At 31.9% G+C, this 16,832-nt stretch overlaps 1 protein-coding gene and 1 pseudogene across 1 annotated transcript; both read left to right on the top strand.

Annotated features, from left to right (window-relative positions):
* The first annotated feature begins 10 nt into the window (after nucleotides 1-10).
* Nucleotides 11-11,443, top strand: LOC118060255 (laccase-17-like; annotated as a pseudogene).
* Nucleotides 11,444-14,326: 2,883 nt separating this feature from the next.
* Nucleotides 14,327-15,481, top strand: LOC118060256 (chitinase 2). Its single transcript, XM_035073444.2, has one exon. The coding sequence runs from the start codon at nucleotides 14,496-14,498 to the stop codon at nucleotides 15,396-15,398; it is 903 nt and encodes a 300-aa protein (XP_034929335.1). The 5' UTR covers nucleotides 14,327-14,495; the 3' UTR covers nucleotides 15,399-15,481.
* Nucleotides 15,482-16,832: the final 1,351 nt, after the last annotated feature.

Here is a 16,832-nt window from a genome sequence, read left to right as displayed (position 1 = left end):
GAATTTTTGGATGGATGCTGGTACTGGTATTGCTGGAAGTTTTGTGAATTTTTGGATGTTGATGCTGGTGCTGGTATACTGGTGTTGCTGGAATTTCTGGAATTGTGTTGCTGGAAGTTTTGTGAATGTTTAGATGGATGCTGGTGCTGGTGTTGCTGGAATTTCTGGAATTGTGCTGCTGGAAGTTTTGTGAATTTTTGGATGGATGCTAGTGCTGGTATTGCTGGAAGTTTTATGAATTTTTGGATGTTGATGCTGGTGCTGGTATGCTGGTGTTGCTGGAATTTCTGGATGCTGATGCTGGTGTTGCTGGAATTTTTTCTTCAAAGTTCAAATTATGCCAAATGTTTATGATAATTTATTGCTGGTTGCTAATGTATTCGCTTGTATTTTTCTAGTGCGAACAGACTTTTAATTTCAGGTTTGAAAATTTGATCATGCATCTTGCATATTGCATTGATTTAGCACTTTGAGAAGTATATTAAAAGTTTGCATCTATGTAGGATTTTAATTACTATCCTAATTCATGTCCAGATTTTCATTTATATTGAAAGTTAGTAAATTCATATTAAAACTTAGCCATGTGAATTAGCTTAACATTTATTTTAAAAGCTAAACTTGCTTTAAATTTTGAAGCTTTAAAACCGTAAGCCAATTTTAAAACAAAAACCAGAAAAACCCATGGGATTAGGTTTCCCGGTTTTTTCCTTAAAAAACCGGATTTAACCGAACCGAACCGGTTCGGTTTGAACCGGTTTCCGGTCCGGTCCGGTTCATTGTTTGCAACAATACTGTAATTCGGTTCGGTTGGTTTTTTGAGTCTAAACCGAACCGAACTGAACCGTGAACACCCTAATGATATCATTACCTTAAAAAAAGGCATATACATTTGATTGTTTATAATTTCACACGTTGTGTTTACAAACTCAGGATCTTCATGTTTTATTAAATCTGTAGAACATGAACAAACTGCTTTAAGAACTTCATTACAATACCTGCTAATAGTTTCTCTTGAATATTGAAAACTCTCCTGAACTTTCCTATTTGAAGCACCAAATACTATTGTATAAAGAAACATTCCAACTTTTTCAAAAACTTACATTCTTTTAGATACTTTTAACCCACATTGGTTTTCAAATTGAAAGTAAAGACTTTGAAATGCCATCCCATCCATCCTAATTATGTTTACACATTGTGTCTAATGTCTATGTAATATTTCATTCAATCATCGCATTCTAATGTTCTACGAATCCATACAGGGTTCCTTATATATATAAGTATTATAATAAAATACGAGAGCACTAGCCATGCACATAACTAGTTTATGACAATCAAACTTCCTTTTCCAAAACAACTCACCTTCATCATTTGAATCATCATTGTCGTTGTCGTCATTATCAGAACTATAATTATCACTAGAATCTCTATCAATATCAATAGAATAACCATAATTAACATAATCGGCTACGTTATTCATTACATATCATAATCCTCTTCGAAAAGTGCTTCAAACCATTGTGAATCCATATCTATTATAACAGACAATTTATTATGTTTAATGGGAATATAAATTAAAAGTAATTGTTACATGAATTGAAGATGTTGTATGAAACATGCATTTGTATTATCATAAAGCTAGTCAAATTCAATCAACTTTTATGTACTAATATGAAATTTAGTTTAATAAACTTGTTATTAACTTGTTCCTTACAAATAGAAAACATTATACTCATAGTTATGAAAATAAAAGTCATTTAGGTTGTGTAGATTCTAATAGTTAATCAAATTAATGAATATTTAAAAGCCAAATCATCACACATGAGGGAATAAGTACTTAATGGAAGCATTATATTTTGACAACACACGAAGTCAAGAATGCATTTTGTTTATAATAAAGTTCATCATATTGAAATTAATATGCTACAATCATATGTCTAGTGCTAAGTGAATCCTAATCCAAATTTGTCAAACTCAATTAAAATAGCATAAAACTCCAATTTAAAAACATCTGGTTTATATTAAATCAAATGAAACATACTTGTTATAAATACAAGCATTGAGAAACCAACACACCTGTTTTTCACAACTAACTTTCAGTTTCATCTTTAGAAGGATATAATAAGAAAGTGGCATTGCCTTCACATAATTTTTGTTGCTATTTATAATAATAAGAATGTACCTAACATTCAAAATAACAGGCAACTAACATTCAAAAACAGGTGAAACACCAACTGAAATTTTAGTTTATTACATTTAAAGTCTATTGCTAGCTGAAATTTCAGTTTCCATGCATGAAACTTAACATTCAAAATCAAGTAACAAAACATTCAAAGTGAAATACCGACTAAAAATTTTGATTTCAATAACCTAAACCTAACATTCAAAGTTAAGTATCTAAACATTCAAAAACCAATACTAACTGAAATTTTGGTTTTCATGTATGAAACCTAACATTTTCAATCAAGTAACCAAACATTTTAAGTCCATTACCAATTGAAATTCCAACCCAACAATATTCGGTGATACATAAGGTGAAAACATACATAGTAATAGTGATTCAACTACTTGGCAACATAAATACAAAAATACATAGATAACTTCACATATTTCCAGCAACAATTGCAACACAAGAAGTTTAAAAAAACATAATGAAAAAGATTTCAGACAATTGAAAATGTTGTTGGATGATAGTATTTAACATAAATCAAATGACATGAATAGGTTAATAAGTTAACACATAACCTTGTTCATTTATGGTTTCCTCCGTTGGTCAAGCATTATATTCAGCCATGATATTTTTTTATCAATAAAACCCATTGCAACCCACATCTTCCTCTTGCTTCTTGTATAAAAGAATTCAGTGGCAAATGTATATAATGCACTACCAAAGTTAACTTTATCAATAGAATGCAGTTCTTTCATTACCTCTTCAATGTCACATCTTTTTTTTTTTTTTTATCTCTAGAAGTTTGTGTGCTTTCTCTAGCCATGGACACATTTTCAACAAGTTGATCCAAACATGTGAATAATTGTGCTTTCATTCCAATTCCCATCTTTGTTTTTCCAGCATTGAGGTGTAGTAGGATATGCACCTTTTTTTTTTGTACTACTATGGTTGCTGCTACTGTTCACAACATTGCTTTCACCAACCATATTGCTAACATCATGTTTAAAATTAGGAATTACATCCTCTTCAGAGTCACAACTTTCTTCTTCTATATTAGTTTCATCATTGGTTGTATTTCTCATTCCAGTAGCCCCATTACCTTCATATGATAACAGTCCTTGTGAGGGAGTCCAAATATATTATCTTGTAGCCACTATGTTACTAAACATGATGTCGTATTTGGCATACAATAAGGGCTCTATGTTGTCATGCCTAAACTTCTTTGCTCCTCTAATTTCCTGTGCAATAAAAGCTTGATGTAGTTATCAATGCTAGCAGAGTAATAAATAATGCAACAAGACAAATAATTTTGTGAGGCTATTGATAATGACAATTAACCAAAAATTTATCTTTCCACCATTCATCTGTTGCTGAGATGGTCCCAAGTTCAATATTCCAACTAACTCCAATTTCAGATATTAATTTTTTCCATACCCTCCAAACCTTTTTAATCCCATCCCATTTGTTTTTAAGTTGTGCTTTTGTTAATGAAAGTCCTGTTTGCTCTATGAATAACTATATGATAAATTTTCAGTTAGCTTTATTGAAATGGGTGTTTGGTCTCATGCCTTTTTCAATAGCTTTAATGCAAATGTCACCAAACGTGTGCAATATTGTCTTCGTCTAAGAAGCTTTATCATGTGTGTCAGACCTATCCATTGCTTAATGGTTGATAATGTAATAAAAATAAAAGAAACAATTACCTATATAAACAGAAGATCGAATACTGACAAGTGATGAAATAAAAAACTAAAAAGTAAAAGGTCCACAACTTTTGCAGCAATTGTCAAATAACATAACTGTAGACAACAATTTATTATTTTCTCCAAGATATTGCAGTTGAAGTTGGGGCCTTCCATTACAAAAATAACAGGAAATTAAATTGTCAAATAAATACTCTATGATTGCTCTAGTATTTCTTCACAAGGGAAACAATAAACAATATAGGCAATTGTATTTTATCCTACATAACTTGTAGTGAAAAGGGTATTAATTATCAACAACATCTAAAACTACACACATACAACTCAAACCTAGAAAGTGTTTTCTCCTCAAGAAACCCAAAACAGAGATAAGTAAATTGTCATTCATGAGAGTGCAGACTAATGTCCACCATTATCTAATTGAATCATTTTAAAGTAATATAAATTTCAAGTTAACCCAATAATCTGAAGTCTTAAAATCCTACATATTGAGTATCATCCATACTAACTGTAATTAGTTGTATTCCATCAATTATCTGGGGATTTTATAATCATCAGAGCAAATTATTTGTTTAATTTATGTTTGTTTATTTGTTACCATTCATTAGCAAAATACTATAAGACATGGTTTTTGGTGGCTTGAAAACTCTCATTCGCTAACAGTGCATTGACTACTATTCCTTTAGCCTAAATTAGTTTTAACATCCCATTAGTCAAAACATCAATAACTCAAGTTACATGCAGCATAAGATAGAGATTTGAAAAAAAAAAAAGTAATAACCTTAGACAAGGGAAAAAAACTAGTAATTTATAAAAATAAATAAACATATCTAAGTTTGCAAGCAAAGAATGAAAATTAACTTAACAGAACTATACGAGCAGACCAACCAATTAATCAAACTAACTAGTTGGAAATTGCAGCTTTGGTGTATGAATGAAGCAGGATTTGAATTTCTGTTTTAGGGTTATTGCTTGTAGTAATGAGGGTTGTTCTTGTTCTTCTTTTTTCTGTAGTTATGAAGAAATCAATGAAAAATGAATAAGAAGAAAGAGATGTGACAATGGTCATTTTTGTGGGTTTGTGCAGTAGTAATGGTGATTGTACTATTTGAATTGTTTCAATTAAGTTGAATTGAAAGAGAAATGAATGTGAATCGAAATGAATGAGAGGAGAAAGAGAAGAGGATGCAAAGTTAACTTTTGAATGCTTTTTGTAGATCTATAGGGTTCAACCTGTGTTCCAACATGCAAAAAGCAGGAAAAAATATCTTTTCCATAACTGAGGTTTAACCTCAGGCAAGTGGTAGGGCCTATCATTTTTATACACTTTTGATACATGTAACCAAACATCAAATACATTTACGTTTAGAGAAAATGCATACGCTGCCTCGAATACAAACACATTATTAAGGTGTGAAGTATATGATTTTTTTTGTAACATTGTAATCTTTTTTTTTGTTATATATTTTTTGTTTAATGAATTTATGTACCATATTGTATGATTTTTGGTATGACAAACACATATTTCAAGAGAAGAGCCGAGTCATATGATTTTGAGGTATGAAAGAGTTTTACACCTTCCTATATCATTGAGAGTAATTGGAAGAGATGTCTAGAGTTTTTTATGTCTGATGGTTTTAGGAGATGATCATGAAGTAGGTCCAAGAATAGAAATAAGAGGCTCATGATTTCATTAGCAAGCATATCGACATTGCTTCCTTTTATTAACCATGCAAAGCATCTGGTAAGACCTTGTTTTATTTTTAATTTTTTTTACTCATAATAGTTATTATTTGTGACAATTTGAACTAACGATTTATTTTGCAGGCTACACAGTTTAGATGTTAGCCAACTTTGATGGGGTTATATATGGAAACATATATATAAAATGAGGATAGACAAAAAGGGGTATAATTGTTCGTGGATAGCCGAGCCAAGACATTTGTTGTAGGTAAACTTTGAAACCTTTTTTATGTTTTTTAGACTAATTTTTTTATTTTGACATCTTTGACTTTTCTCTTTATGTACAAAACATATAATAATGACACGTGTGCCAAACATGGACAGAACCCTTAACCCATCTAAAATACTATTCAGAGTTATGGTTTGAGGTTGGAGCAACATGTAGGCCTGATAGAAATCGAGTTTATGATATCTTTATGACTACAACCAGAGATATGAGGGCAGGCTATAATGTCTTAACTATAAAACCTATAATCCAACCCAAGACAACCATCACCAATCATTCAGAAGTTAGTTCAAGAACAAATTGCTAATGCCAAAGCCAATTTAAAGGCCAAATTTGAGGTGTAGTAAGAAGAACAATGTAAGATGCAATGAGAGAAGATGATGACATACATGTTGACTTATTATCCTCTTGTTTATGGACCTCTAGGAAATTTTTCTCCTCACCCACCCCCACCGCTAGCTTCTTTTTAAAGTTTTAAGATATTTGTAATTAAATTTAAAGTTAAATTAATAATATAAAATGTGTTACTCAATTTAATTTAGTTGTTTAATATTTTTTTAATTTCAAATTTATTTAATCCAAATAAGCAAGTATTAAAAAAGATATTATTGGAATACGAAAGGAATCGCCGATGGATATAAAAACTATTTTAGTGATCATATTAGTAATTTAAACCCATTTTTTTTAGAGAATTACAAAAATTTATGAATTGTTTTGATATTATTGTCAGATTCACTAATATAATTTGTATGTCAGTGAAATCCATCGGCGATACATGATCAATTACAAATGGTTAGTTCATTATTTATTTGTCAGGTAGTATTTACTAATGAATTGTCTAATAGAAAAGTGTCGGTAAATAATTTTTTGACATGAATATTCTGTCAGTGTTATTTTACAAACTAAATTACTAACGAACCTAAAATTCTTGTCGAGAACCTTGTCGTCAACAAGTTTTCACCAGGAAATTTCTTGGTAGTTTATATGCTGGTGGAAATAGAATATAAACACCATCAATAGAATATTATGTCAGTGATAACCAATTTTCTTGTTGTGTAATTATAATTCATAAAATGAAGATTTAATTGTACAATTTAATATTTGTCATCATAAAAAAAGTTTAGCCACATGGATTAAACCAATTAAAAGATTGAAAAGACCAAGTGACTATAATAATTAAGATGATGTATATTTTGATTTATATCCAAATCCGGTACTAGCTGTATAATGACATTCATCGATAGAAAATATTTCATGATTGTGCTACTAATTGTACATAGCTGGTGGGAGAATGTGCTATATAATACTCCTATTGCGACCCAAAAATGATAATTTAGTTTGCAACTGAAGCAATGCTTTATGGACAAAGCAACACGAGTAATCAGAGAAGACTTCCTCCTGCCTTGTAAATATCCGTAGACTTTAAGAGCAGGTGGGAGTTGTAGTTGGTAGAACAACAATTTCATGAGCCATTTTGTAAGTGTGATTAAGATTATTCTACATGGATTAAAATGGTCATAACTTGCTACGATTTTTGTTTTTATTAACATTGGTATCCGGTCAGCTTGCGTATACCTCGATTAATCTCATGGCCCTTAAAGTTAATGATGGTGGAGGCCTCCAGTGGCCTTGAAATTTGTAAGACTTAAACTGATGATTTTTAGAGAACAAGCTTAAAAAATGACCAATTGAGCTACACTCCTCAAGGTTTATATTTTTTTTTATTAAATTACCTTTGATATATATAATCATCTCAACCCAATAGCTTAAACTGTTAAGTGAGGTTCTAAGATATGATTTATAGTATTCTCTAATACATCCTCTCAAGTAAAAGCTATTTGAACTTGAAACTTGTAAAAGCTCACAATACCTTATGCTAAATTATTATCAAATAAATAGGGATGATGAGAGATTTGAACTCGTGATCGCTTGATCATCAAGACTCTGATATTATGTCAAAGAACCATTTTAATCAAATAGCTTTAACTGTTATGTGAAATTCTAGGATATGATTTATATTATTATTATTATTATTATTATTATTATTATTATATAGACAGATGGACACACAAGATTTTTGGTAGCTAGCTGGTCTATGTTTTGCTTGAGGAGAAATTGCGTCATTTGAGGTTCCAGCCCTACTATGCTTTCTTCTTTATATCCATGACTTGTTACTTCATTGAAGAAACAGACATCTACCTCTAAAATGACTTCCATAAAAGAAACATCTCACGTACACTTTTTCTTTATTGCAAAGCATCACCTCGAGAGTTAATGTACCTTAAATTACTAAATGTTGTGTTTTTTTTTCTCCTTACGAGGACATTTTTATTTTAAGTTGTAGTGTATCAAGATTTAAAATGTCTTCCCCGTATATTTATGAAAAAAATGTAATATTTTTTGGATTCTAATCTTGGATGATGAACAACGTAAACTTAGAGCATATATACCCATTTATAACCATTCCAGCTAAGCCTCCAAGATACTAGCATATTGTCGATGTGATTTAGTTCTATATACTCTCAGTTAAGTATACTAGTATGTAATCTATTGTTGAGAAATTGCTTTTTCGAAATTAATTTTGATAAACTTACCAACTAAGCTTTCTATTTCTGCTATACAACGAAGTTGCTTTTGAAAGATTTCTATAATTTTGCAATTTCAACCGACTGCCGATGGAGAGATGCATGTAACCAATTAAAAGTATGTATAATTGGCATAATATTGGATGCATGTGAAGAGATTGATTTCGTAAACTCTTCATTTGTGGTTATTGCGTGCTAAGCATGGAAATCTCATATCTTGATAAAAATAAAATGGCAATTCAATGCATGCATGGTAGCTATCATATGAATTTGAGCTCTTTAGGGTTGTTCTAACAAGTGCAATAAATTAAATAATTAATGTATTGATAGCCATGAAGCTTTGTTCTAGTTAACCTATACTCTCGCCACCCTATATATATACACAACAATATTCCATTCATTGATCAATGCAATACTCTTAAGAAATAAAGGGGACCTTGCTTGGAGTGCTCCGATCAATCTTCTTAACCTTGTCTATTACAGGGAAGAAAATGGTCGGTGCTTCTATTCTTCCACCACCAGCATTTTGAGCTCTTCTCTTCTCACTTAGCATTTTCTGCCTCCTCCCTGAGCATGCTTTTGCCGTAACCAGGCACTATAAGTTTGATGTATGTATCATATATACTGTCCCATTGGCTCCCTATTTATATATAAAAGGAATGAATTTCACCTTCTTCTTTTTCCCACCGTTGTACAAGTCTTAACAGTTTGCTTTATTTTGTAGATCAAGTTACAAAATGTGACACGTTTATGCCATAGCGAGAGCATGGTGACAGTAAATGGACAGTTTCCAGGGCCTCGAATAGTTGCTAGGGAGGGCGACAATCTTTTCATAAAAGTGGTTAATCATGTCCAAAACAATATCTCCATACACTGGTATGAATGCTTATGACTTCAACATGCATCATGAAGTTAATCATTACTATTATACTCGATCGACCAAATAATTGTATGCGTATATAAGTTGAAGCATTGCGCTATCTAACTTGCAACAGGCATGGAATTTGATAGCTCCGAAGCGGCTAGGCAGATGGACCAGCATACATAACTCAATGCCCCATACAAACTGGACAGAGCTATGTCTATAACTACACCATTGTAGGCTAAAGAGGCACTCTTTGGTGGCATGCCCATATATCATGGCTAAGGTCAACTGTCTATGGTCCTCTTATCATTCTTCCTAAGCGTGGTGTTCAGTACCCATTTGCCAAACCTTACAAGGAAGTTCCCATCATCTTTGGTAATTAACAATCCCTATGTTTAACCAGTTAACGAATTGAGAGTTTATGGTTGTTTTGTCTCCTAATATTCAATTTTTGGTGATCAATTAGCTAAGAAAAATTGATCACGTGCTGCTTAAATAATATTGCCGGAAAGTGGTTTAATGTCGACCCTGAGGCAGTCATTAGCCAGGCCCTACAAACTGGTGGAGGTCCAAATGTATCTGATGCCCTCACCATCAATGGGCTCCCCGGGCCATTGTATAACTGCTCTGCCAAAGGTATACCTATAAATATGGTATTTCTAGCTTTATTATAGCTTATAAAGGCTCCATTTCTTTAATATTTGACTACATGAGACTAGAATTCTTTAAAAAAATGTAAGTGTGTGGCTAGATAGTTCTTATTCTCACCATGTAATGGGGGAAAACCTTGCAGATACATTTAAGTTGAAGGTGAAGCCTGGCAAGACATACATGCTCCGCTTAATCAACGCAACACTAAATGATGAGCTATTCTTTAACATTGCAAACCACTCAGTTACCATTGTTGATGTTGATGCTGTTTATGTCAAGACTTTTGACACCGAGACACTTCTTGTTACACTAGGACAAACCACCAATATTCTTCTTAAGACCAAACCCTATTTCCCCAACGCCACATTTTTCATGACTGCAAGACCATACGCAACTGGCCAGGGCACTTTCGATAATTCAACTGTTGCTGCAATTTTAGAATGTGAATCACCTAAAACCATTCACTCAAGCCAACTCTCTCTTAAAAATCTTCCACTCTTTAAACCGACTCTACCTTCTCTAAATGACACTGCCTTTGCTGCAAATTTTACAAGTAAACTATGTAGCTTAGCGAGTGCACAATTCCCTGCCAAGGTGCCCTAAAAGGTTGATATGAGATTTTTCTTCACGGTCGGCCTCGGAACAAATCCATGCCCTAAAAACCAAACTTGCCAGGGACCAAATGGAACAAAGTTTGCAGCCTCAATTAATAATGTATCTTTCTCGTCGCCAACCACAGCCCTACTCCAGGCACATTTTTTTGGTAAATCAAACGGCGTTTACATTCCCGATTTGCAATCACTCCCATATTTCCGTTTAACTATACTGGCAACCCACCAAATAATACTATGGTAAGCAATGGAACCAGGCTTGTAGTTCTGCCTTTTAATACTAGCGTGGAGCTAATTATACAGGACACTAGCATACTTGGTGTTGAGAGTCACCCTCTTCACTTGCATGGCTACAACTTCTTTGTTGTCGATCAAGGTTTCAGAAATTTTGATCCAAATAAAGACCCTGCAAAGTTCAATCTTGTTGACCCTGTTGAGAGGAACACGGTCAGTGTCCCCTCCAGCGGGTGGGCTGCTATCCGGTTCCTGGCAGACAATCCAGGTCAGTATACATACTAACAGAACAATTATATGCAAAAAAACATATCATCTATCTACTGCAATTGATTTCAACATATATAGCTAATGAACTTAATTCCTTATAAATTATAATGATTATATACTGATCGTATGAACAGGGGTATAGTTCATGCATTGCCATTTGGAAGTCCATACAAGTTGGGGGTTGGAGATGGCTTGGGTTGTCTTGGATGGAAAGCTTCCCAACCAGAAGTTGATTCCTCCACCAGCTGATCTTCCCAAGTGTTGACATTAATTTGAGCTATTAGTCAACAAGCTTTCTTCGATTTTTTTTATTTATAACCAAGTTTTATTCTTTGGCCTTTTTCAATATTTTCATTGAGAGGTTAGTCTGCAATGATTATAAATTACATGAGTGGAGATGAGGAAAAAGAAGAGATTGAACAATTTTAATTTGTACAACGTAATAATATGAGACACCTCAATAATATTTTTCAATTGAAATGAAATTGATATTTTTTTAATATAGATTCTTATAAATACAAAAAAAAATTAAAAACAAAATAAAATAGGTTTGGCAAATATACCAAACGCAAACGATTTAGACTTGACAGTCAACCAAACTAAAGGTAACGTGGGCCTAACAAACATGCCAAACATAAAGAACTTAGGCTTGATAGTCAACCAAGTCCAAGGTAGTGTGGATTCAACAAATATATCAGACCCAAAGAACTTGGACTTGGTAGTCAACTAAGCTCAATGTAGCGTGGGTCTAACAAACTTGTCAAACTCAAAGGACTTGGGTTCGGCAATTAGCCAAGTACAAGGTAATGTGAGTCTAAAGAACTCTTAATTGATCGAGTTTAAAGCTCTTTCAAGTCATTTATTGTTTTTCTTATAAATATACTGACTTTATCATCGGAGGGTCTTTAAGTCCTCCTGATTGTGATTTTTTTAAGGTACTCAAGCTTTTACCATTAGTCTGGGATTCGATTCCTTACTTTAAAAAGAAAAAATCCAATCATCTCAACATATTGATTAACCACTATCTCAAATACAATATAAGATGTTATTTATATATCTTGGATTTTGGGACATTATTAATGGAGCTATTTATGGGAAAACTTCCAAAAAGTTATAAATAACTCTATTATTTTACTGTCTTCCCTAATTATCATCATCAATAGCAGATAATCAGGATACTCTTGGAATAAGATGAGTTACTAATCTCCCTGTCATAATAGATACTTCAGCCCCTGCATAGCCAATCCTTCAATAATTTATGAAACAAATAAAGTTCCTCACATAGATAGTACTGGGAAATTAAAAAAACAAGAGAAAATCCACCTCAACAAATATCAGTCCTTATTTAGTAAATTGTTGCATCTCTCCACCCACTTTCAGAGTAGCATGTCTCACTTGGTGTTTGTAGATGATTATACTATCAAGAAGAATATGAACAAAATGATCCAATATAGGGTCTTCAACCAGGGTCATTGAGTCATTCTAAGGAGCATAATTTCATGGTGGCTAAAGTTTATTTGTTTTTTTTTATACAACCACTATTTTATACTACTATTTTAAGAGATATTTTTTTTTAATCCCTTATTCTAAGAATATCCTTATTTTATTTTATTTTGTCCTTTTTTTTTGGTGCACTTTAGCCCATTTGTTCATTTTGCTTTCTTGTATTTTATCTTTTTATAATAAACAATGTTAATGTCAAAATTCAATAAGAAAAGTAATCAAGAATTATGAAATGGATGTATTAATGGATAGAATTCACCAAAAGCATAATTTTGATTTTTTGAAAAGACATCGATAAGAGAGAAATAGTAAAAATCACAAAATGATTGTGCAAATGACTGAAATGCTTCGAAAACATATATTTTTTAGATTATTTTTTTTATATTTTTAAAATCAAGGATGAAAAATTGGGTAATGGCAATTCTTTTGAAAAATAATAATCTTTCTTCTACCTTATTCGTATCCCATCTCCCTTGTAGGAATGAGAATATATTTAATTTTCATTCTCATTCTTCATCTTCATTTCATTTAACTGAGTACCTGAAAATTGAGTATAAAACTCTCATTATCATTCCTGTCATTCAATCTCTTGTGACCAAATGTAGCTAACCAACTCTGTGTGAGAAAATATGAGATTATACCCTCTCGCTTAACATTTGTTTAGATTCTTTGGCTTAAATTAACTCCGAGGGTAAAATTGCACATAAACTTTCCTTTTTACAGAATCCAAAAAGTTGGGGGACTGAAAAATATTAATAATTTAACCCAATCCTCGTGGCTGTTTCTTGTGTGTGCTTACCTATATATAAAAGAAAGATAAGCCCACCACGCAAAATAATCCTGATTGCTGCCAAGCTCACCAATGGCTATACGACACTTGTGATTATAAATAGGGGACCTGTTTTGAAAGGGTGCAGTGAGGAAATCAAGCATCAATCTATTATCATAATAGAAGACAAATTAAGATAAACTATCAAACCCTCAATTAACACAGCATTAAATAATAAAATTAAAAAAAAAAACTAGAAGTGAAAAAAAAAGAAACACCTTGCGAATTCATCGTGATTCTTATCATATGCCTTTGTAAAAGGTTGATGAATTTTAGTTTTTTATTTAATTTTAATTTAATTTAAAAAACACATTGAATTAATATAGGACTATGGCTGTCATAATTGGCAAATAGAAAGAGGAAAGGAAAGGGTTATTAGGACCCTGTTTCTTATTAACAATAATTTAAATTTAATCTTGTAAAATAAATAAAAATAACTTTCGCACCTAATTTGTACGTCTTTCACAAGCTTTCTGCCAACAAAGTTGGAATCTTAATCAAGCAGAATAAAATCCCGTTAACCCTCTACTTCCACCTTGAATTGACATCGAATAATATAAACTTAATATTCATAAACAAGAACTAACTCACAAATAACACGTTCTAAGACTAAATTAATAAAAGTTTCCTTCTTCTTGGCTCTACTTGCATGGATTTATTTGCTTGGCATGTTACTGAGAGCCTTCTACCATCTACAGAAATCATTTTTTTTTTATTTGTGTTTCAAAATACTTTTAAAAAAATTGATTTTTTATATATTTTTTTTTACTTTAAATTAATATTTTTGATGTTTTCAAATTATTTTAATGCATTAATGTTAAAAAATAAAAAATATTATTTTAAAAAATTTCTAAATAAAAAATACTTAAAAAAAAAATGACAATCACACTCCTTTAAAACCTTTTTAATCAGAACCGATGTCTTCTTCAATCTCTCTTTCCAAAGTCCGAGCCCAACTAAACTTTATTCTGAAACCTCAAATGAGACAAATGCAAAGAAACAAATACTTGGTGCCTCTGGTGTATGATAATTTAGTCATCGTTCACTTGCATTAATACCTTCCCTAGCTACCACAAAACGGAAGCACAGCTCACTTGTTCCAACGGCCATGGATCTCCTCCCCATCCTTCTAGTGTTACTCTCTGCATTTTCATCAATCCAGGCAGTCACCCCAGCAAACTCCAAGCTCTTTAGAGAGTACATTGGAGCTGAATTTAAAGGTGTTCGGTTTTCAGATGTCCCTATTAATTCCAAAGTCGAAGTTCACTTCATTCTCTCCTTCGCCATTGACTACACCTCATCTTCTTCTCCTTCACCAACCAACGGTCGGTTCAAAGCATACTGGGATGAAGACAACCTTAGCCCATCCCACGTTTCAGCTACCAAAGCCCTCCATTCAAATGTCAAAGTATGTGTCAGTCTTGGAGGTGATACCATAAGAGGGCAGCCTGCGTTCTTCAAGCCCAGATCAATCAACTCATGGGTTAGCAATGCTATCAGTTCAATAACAAAGATCGCTCGAGAGTATGATTTGGATGGAATTGATATAGACTACGAGCACTTCGATGCGGATACAAATACGTTTGCTGAGTGCATCGGTCGCCTTCTTTCCCACCTTAAGGAGCAGAAAATAGTGTCAATTGCATCAATAGCACCGTATGATAATGATTCTGTGCAACCATATTACTTGGCCCTATGGAGGAAGTATGGGCATCTAATAGACTATGTTAATTTTCAATTTTATGCCTATGACAAGGGGACAACTGTTTCTCAATTCTTGGATCATTTTGAGACTCAGAGCTCTAATTACAGGGGAGGTAAGGTTCTGGTGAGCTTCGGTACTGATGGAAGTGGGGGTTTGTCTCCTGAAAATGGGTTTTTTGAGGCTTGTAGTAAGCTTAGACATGAGAAAAAACTTCATGGCATATTTATATGGTCAGCAGATGACTCCAAGAAGGCAGGATTTCCTTATGAGAAGCAGTCACAATCCTTCCTGGCCAGCACAAAGTGATCATCTGTGTTTCTTCTCTCAAGTTGTTGAATTGCAAACCAGTGATTTAATAAATAAAAAGGATGAAATTGGAATGTTGCTAATCTATCCCTAGGGGAATTGTTTAAGTAGACTTATAATTATAGTCTAGATAAAATAAATATATATGCTATACCCCAGAAGCACAAATTTGAGAAGTTTTCAACGCGAAATTCAGGGTGCCAAGACTCTGTCACTGTGCTTACATATTGATTATTGACCAATATTGGAATTTTTAATTTGGAATGAATGGATTTGTTTTATGTTTTATTTCACATATGTTATTTAATCAATAATGTTAATTTACTTATAACATATTACTTCAGCTTTTTTTTTTTTTTTTTCAATTCATACATTTTATTCATTTTCCTTCTTTTTTTCTTTTAATTTTGGCAAATTTTTCTTAATTTCATTCTCATACTTTTTTTAACAATTATCCGAGTTGCCTTTGGATTGGTCAATATGACTGAATCATGTCAAAATAAACTCTCACACGATTTAATTTTAAACTTGAGTTAGACAAAAAGTCAAGTTAAGAGTTTTTTTTAATCAAATTCATCATATTTTTTTTCTTAGTTTCATTCTTATATATTTTTTTATCGGTATGTTAGGTTACTTTTGAATTGGCTAAGTCGACTTCAGGCATGTTAGAAAAATTTTCACATTATTTAATTTTAAACCTATACTAGCAAGAAGATGGTTCCAGAGGTTTTTTTTTGTTAATTTTTTTTTTCTCAATTTCATCCTTAAATTTTATTTTTAATTAATTGACATGTCTTTAGATTATCAAGTCAATTGGATTATGTTCAAATAATTCTCACATGATTTAATTTAAACTCAAGTTAGATAAAAAAATTAAAAGGTTACAAGGTTGAATTGTAAGACCAAATTTAATAATAATGTCAAATAATTTTCTATGACCTAAATAGTTTTTATTACATTCAAAGAAAAATTCTATCCAACCTAAAGCATAATGTAAATATTTTAAAATATATATTTTAATCAAATTTATATATGCTTGGAATGATCTCTCATTTTCTTAATAACATTTAATTTAGTTATTATGTGAATAATTATTTTCTATCATGTCCTTCTTACATATTTACAAATAACTCCCTTGGTCCAATACGTTTTGTTTACAAACTTAATTTTAATTTTGCTTTTTGCTATATATTTTTGATTACTAATGATATTTTTCTTTATATTAACTTTCAACTTACTATTCTTTAACTTTAAAATTGAATGCCTTATTCTTACTTAGAAAGTTAATCATGGAGAACCAAGAGATTGGATGAATAAGTTTTGAATGGATAAAAAAAAAAATTTATAATTAAAAAACAAGCATGAAATAATATATTTAAAGAAAACTTAAATATATTTCTTGATCTGAGTCATAGGGTTGAAAAACTTAATTCA

Source organism: Populus alba, chromosome 1 (assembly GCF_005239225.2).
Source record: "Populus alba chromosome 1, ASM523922v2, whole genome shotgun sequence".
Taxonomy (NCBI): Eukaryota; Viridiplantae; Streptophyta; class Magnoliopsida; order Malpighiales; family Salicaceae; genus Populus; species Populus alba.
The sequence above is the reverse complement of the archived record's forward strand: the minus strand, read 5'-3'. Positions and strand labels throughout refer to the sequence as shown.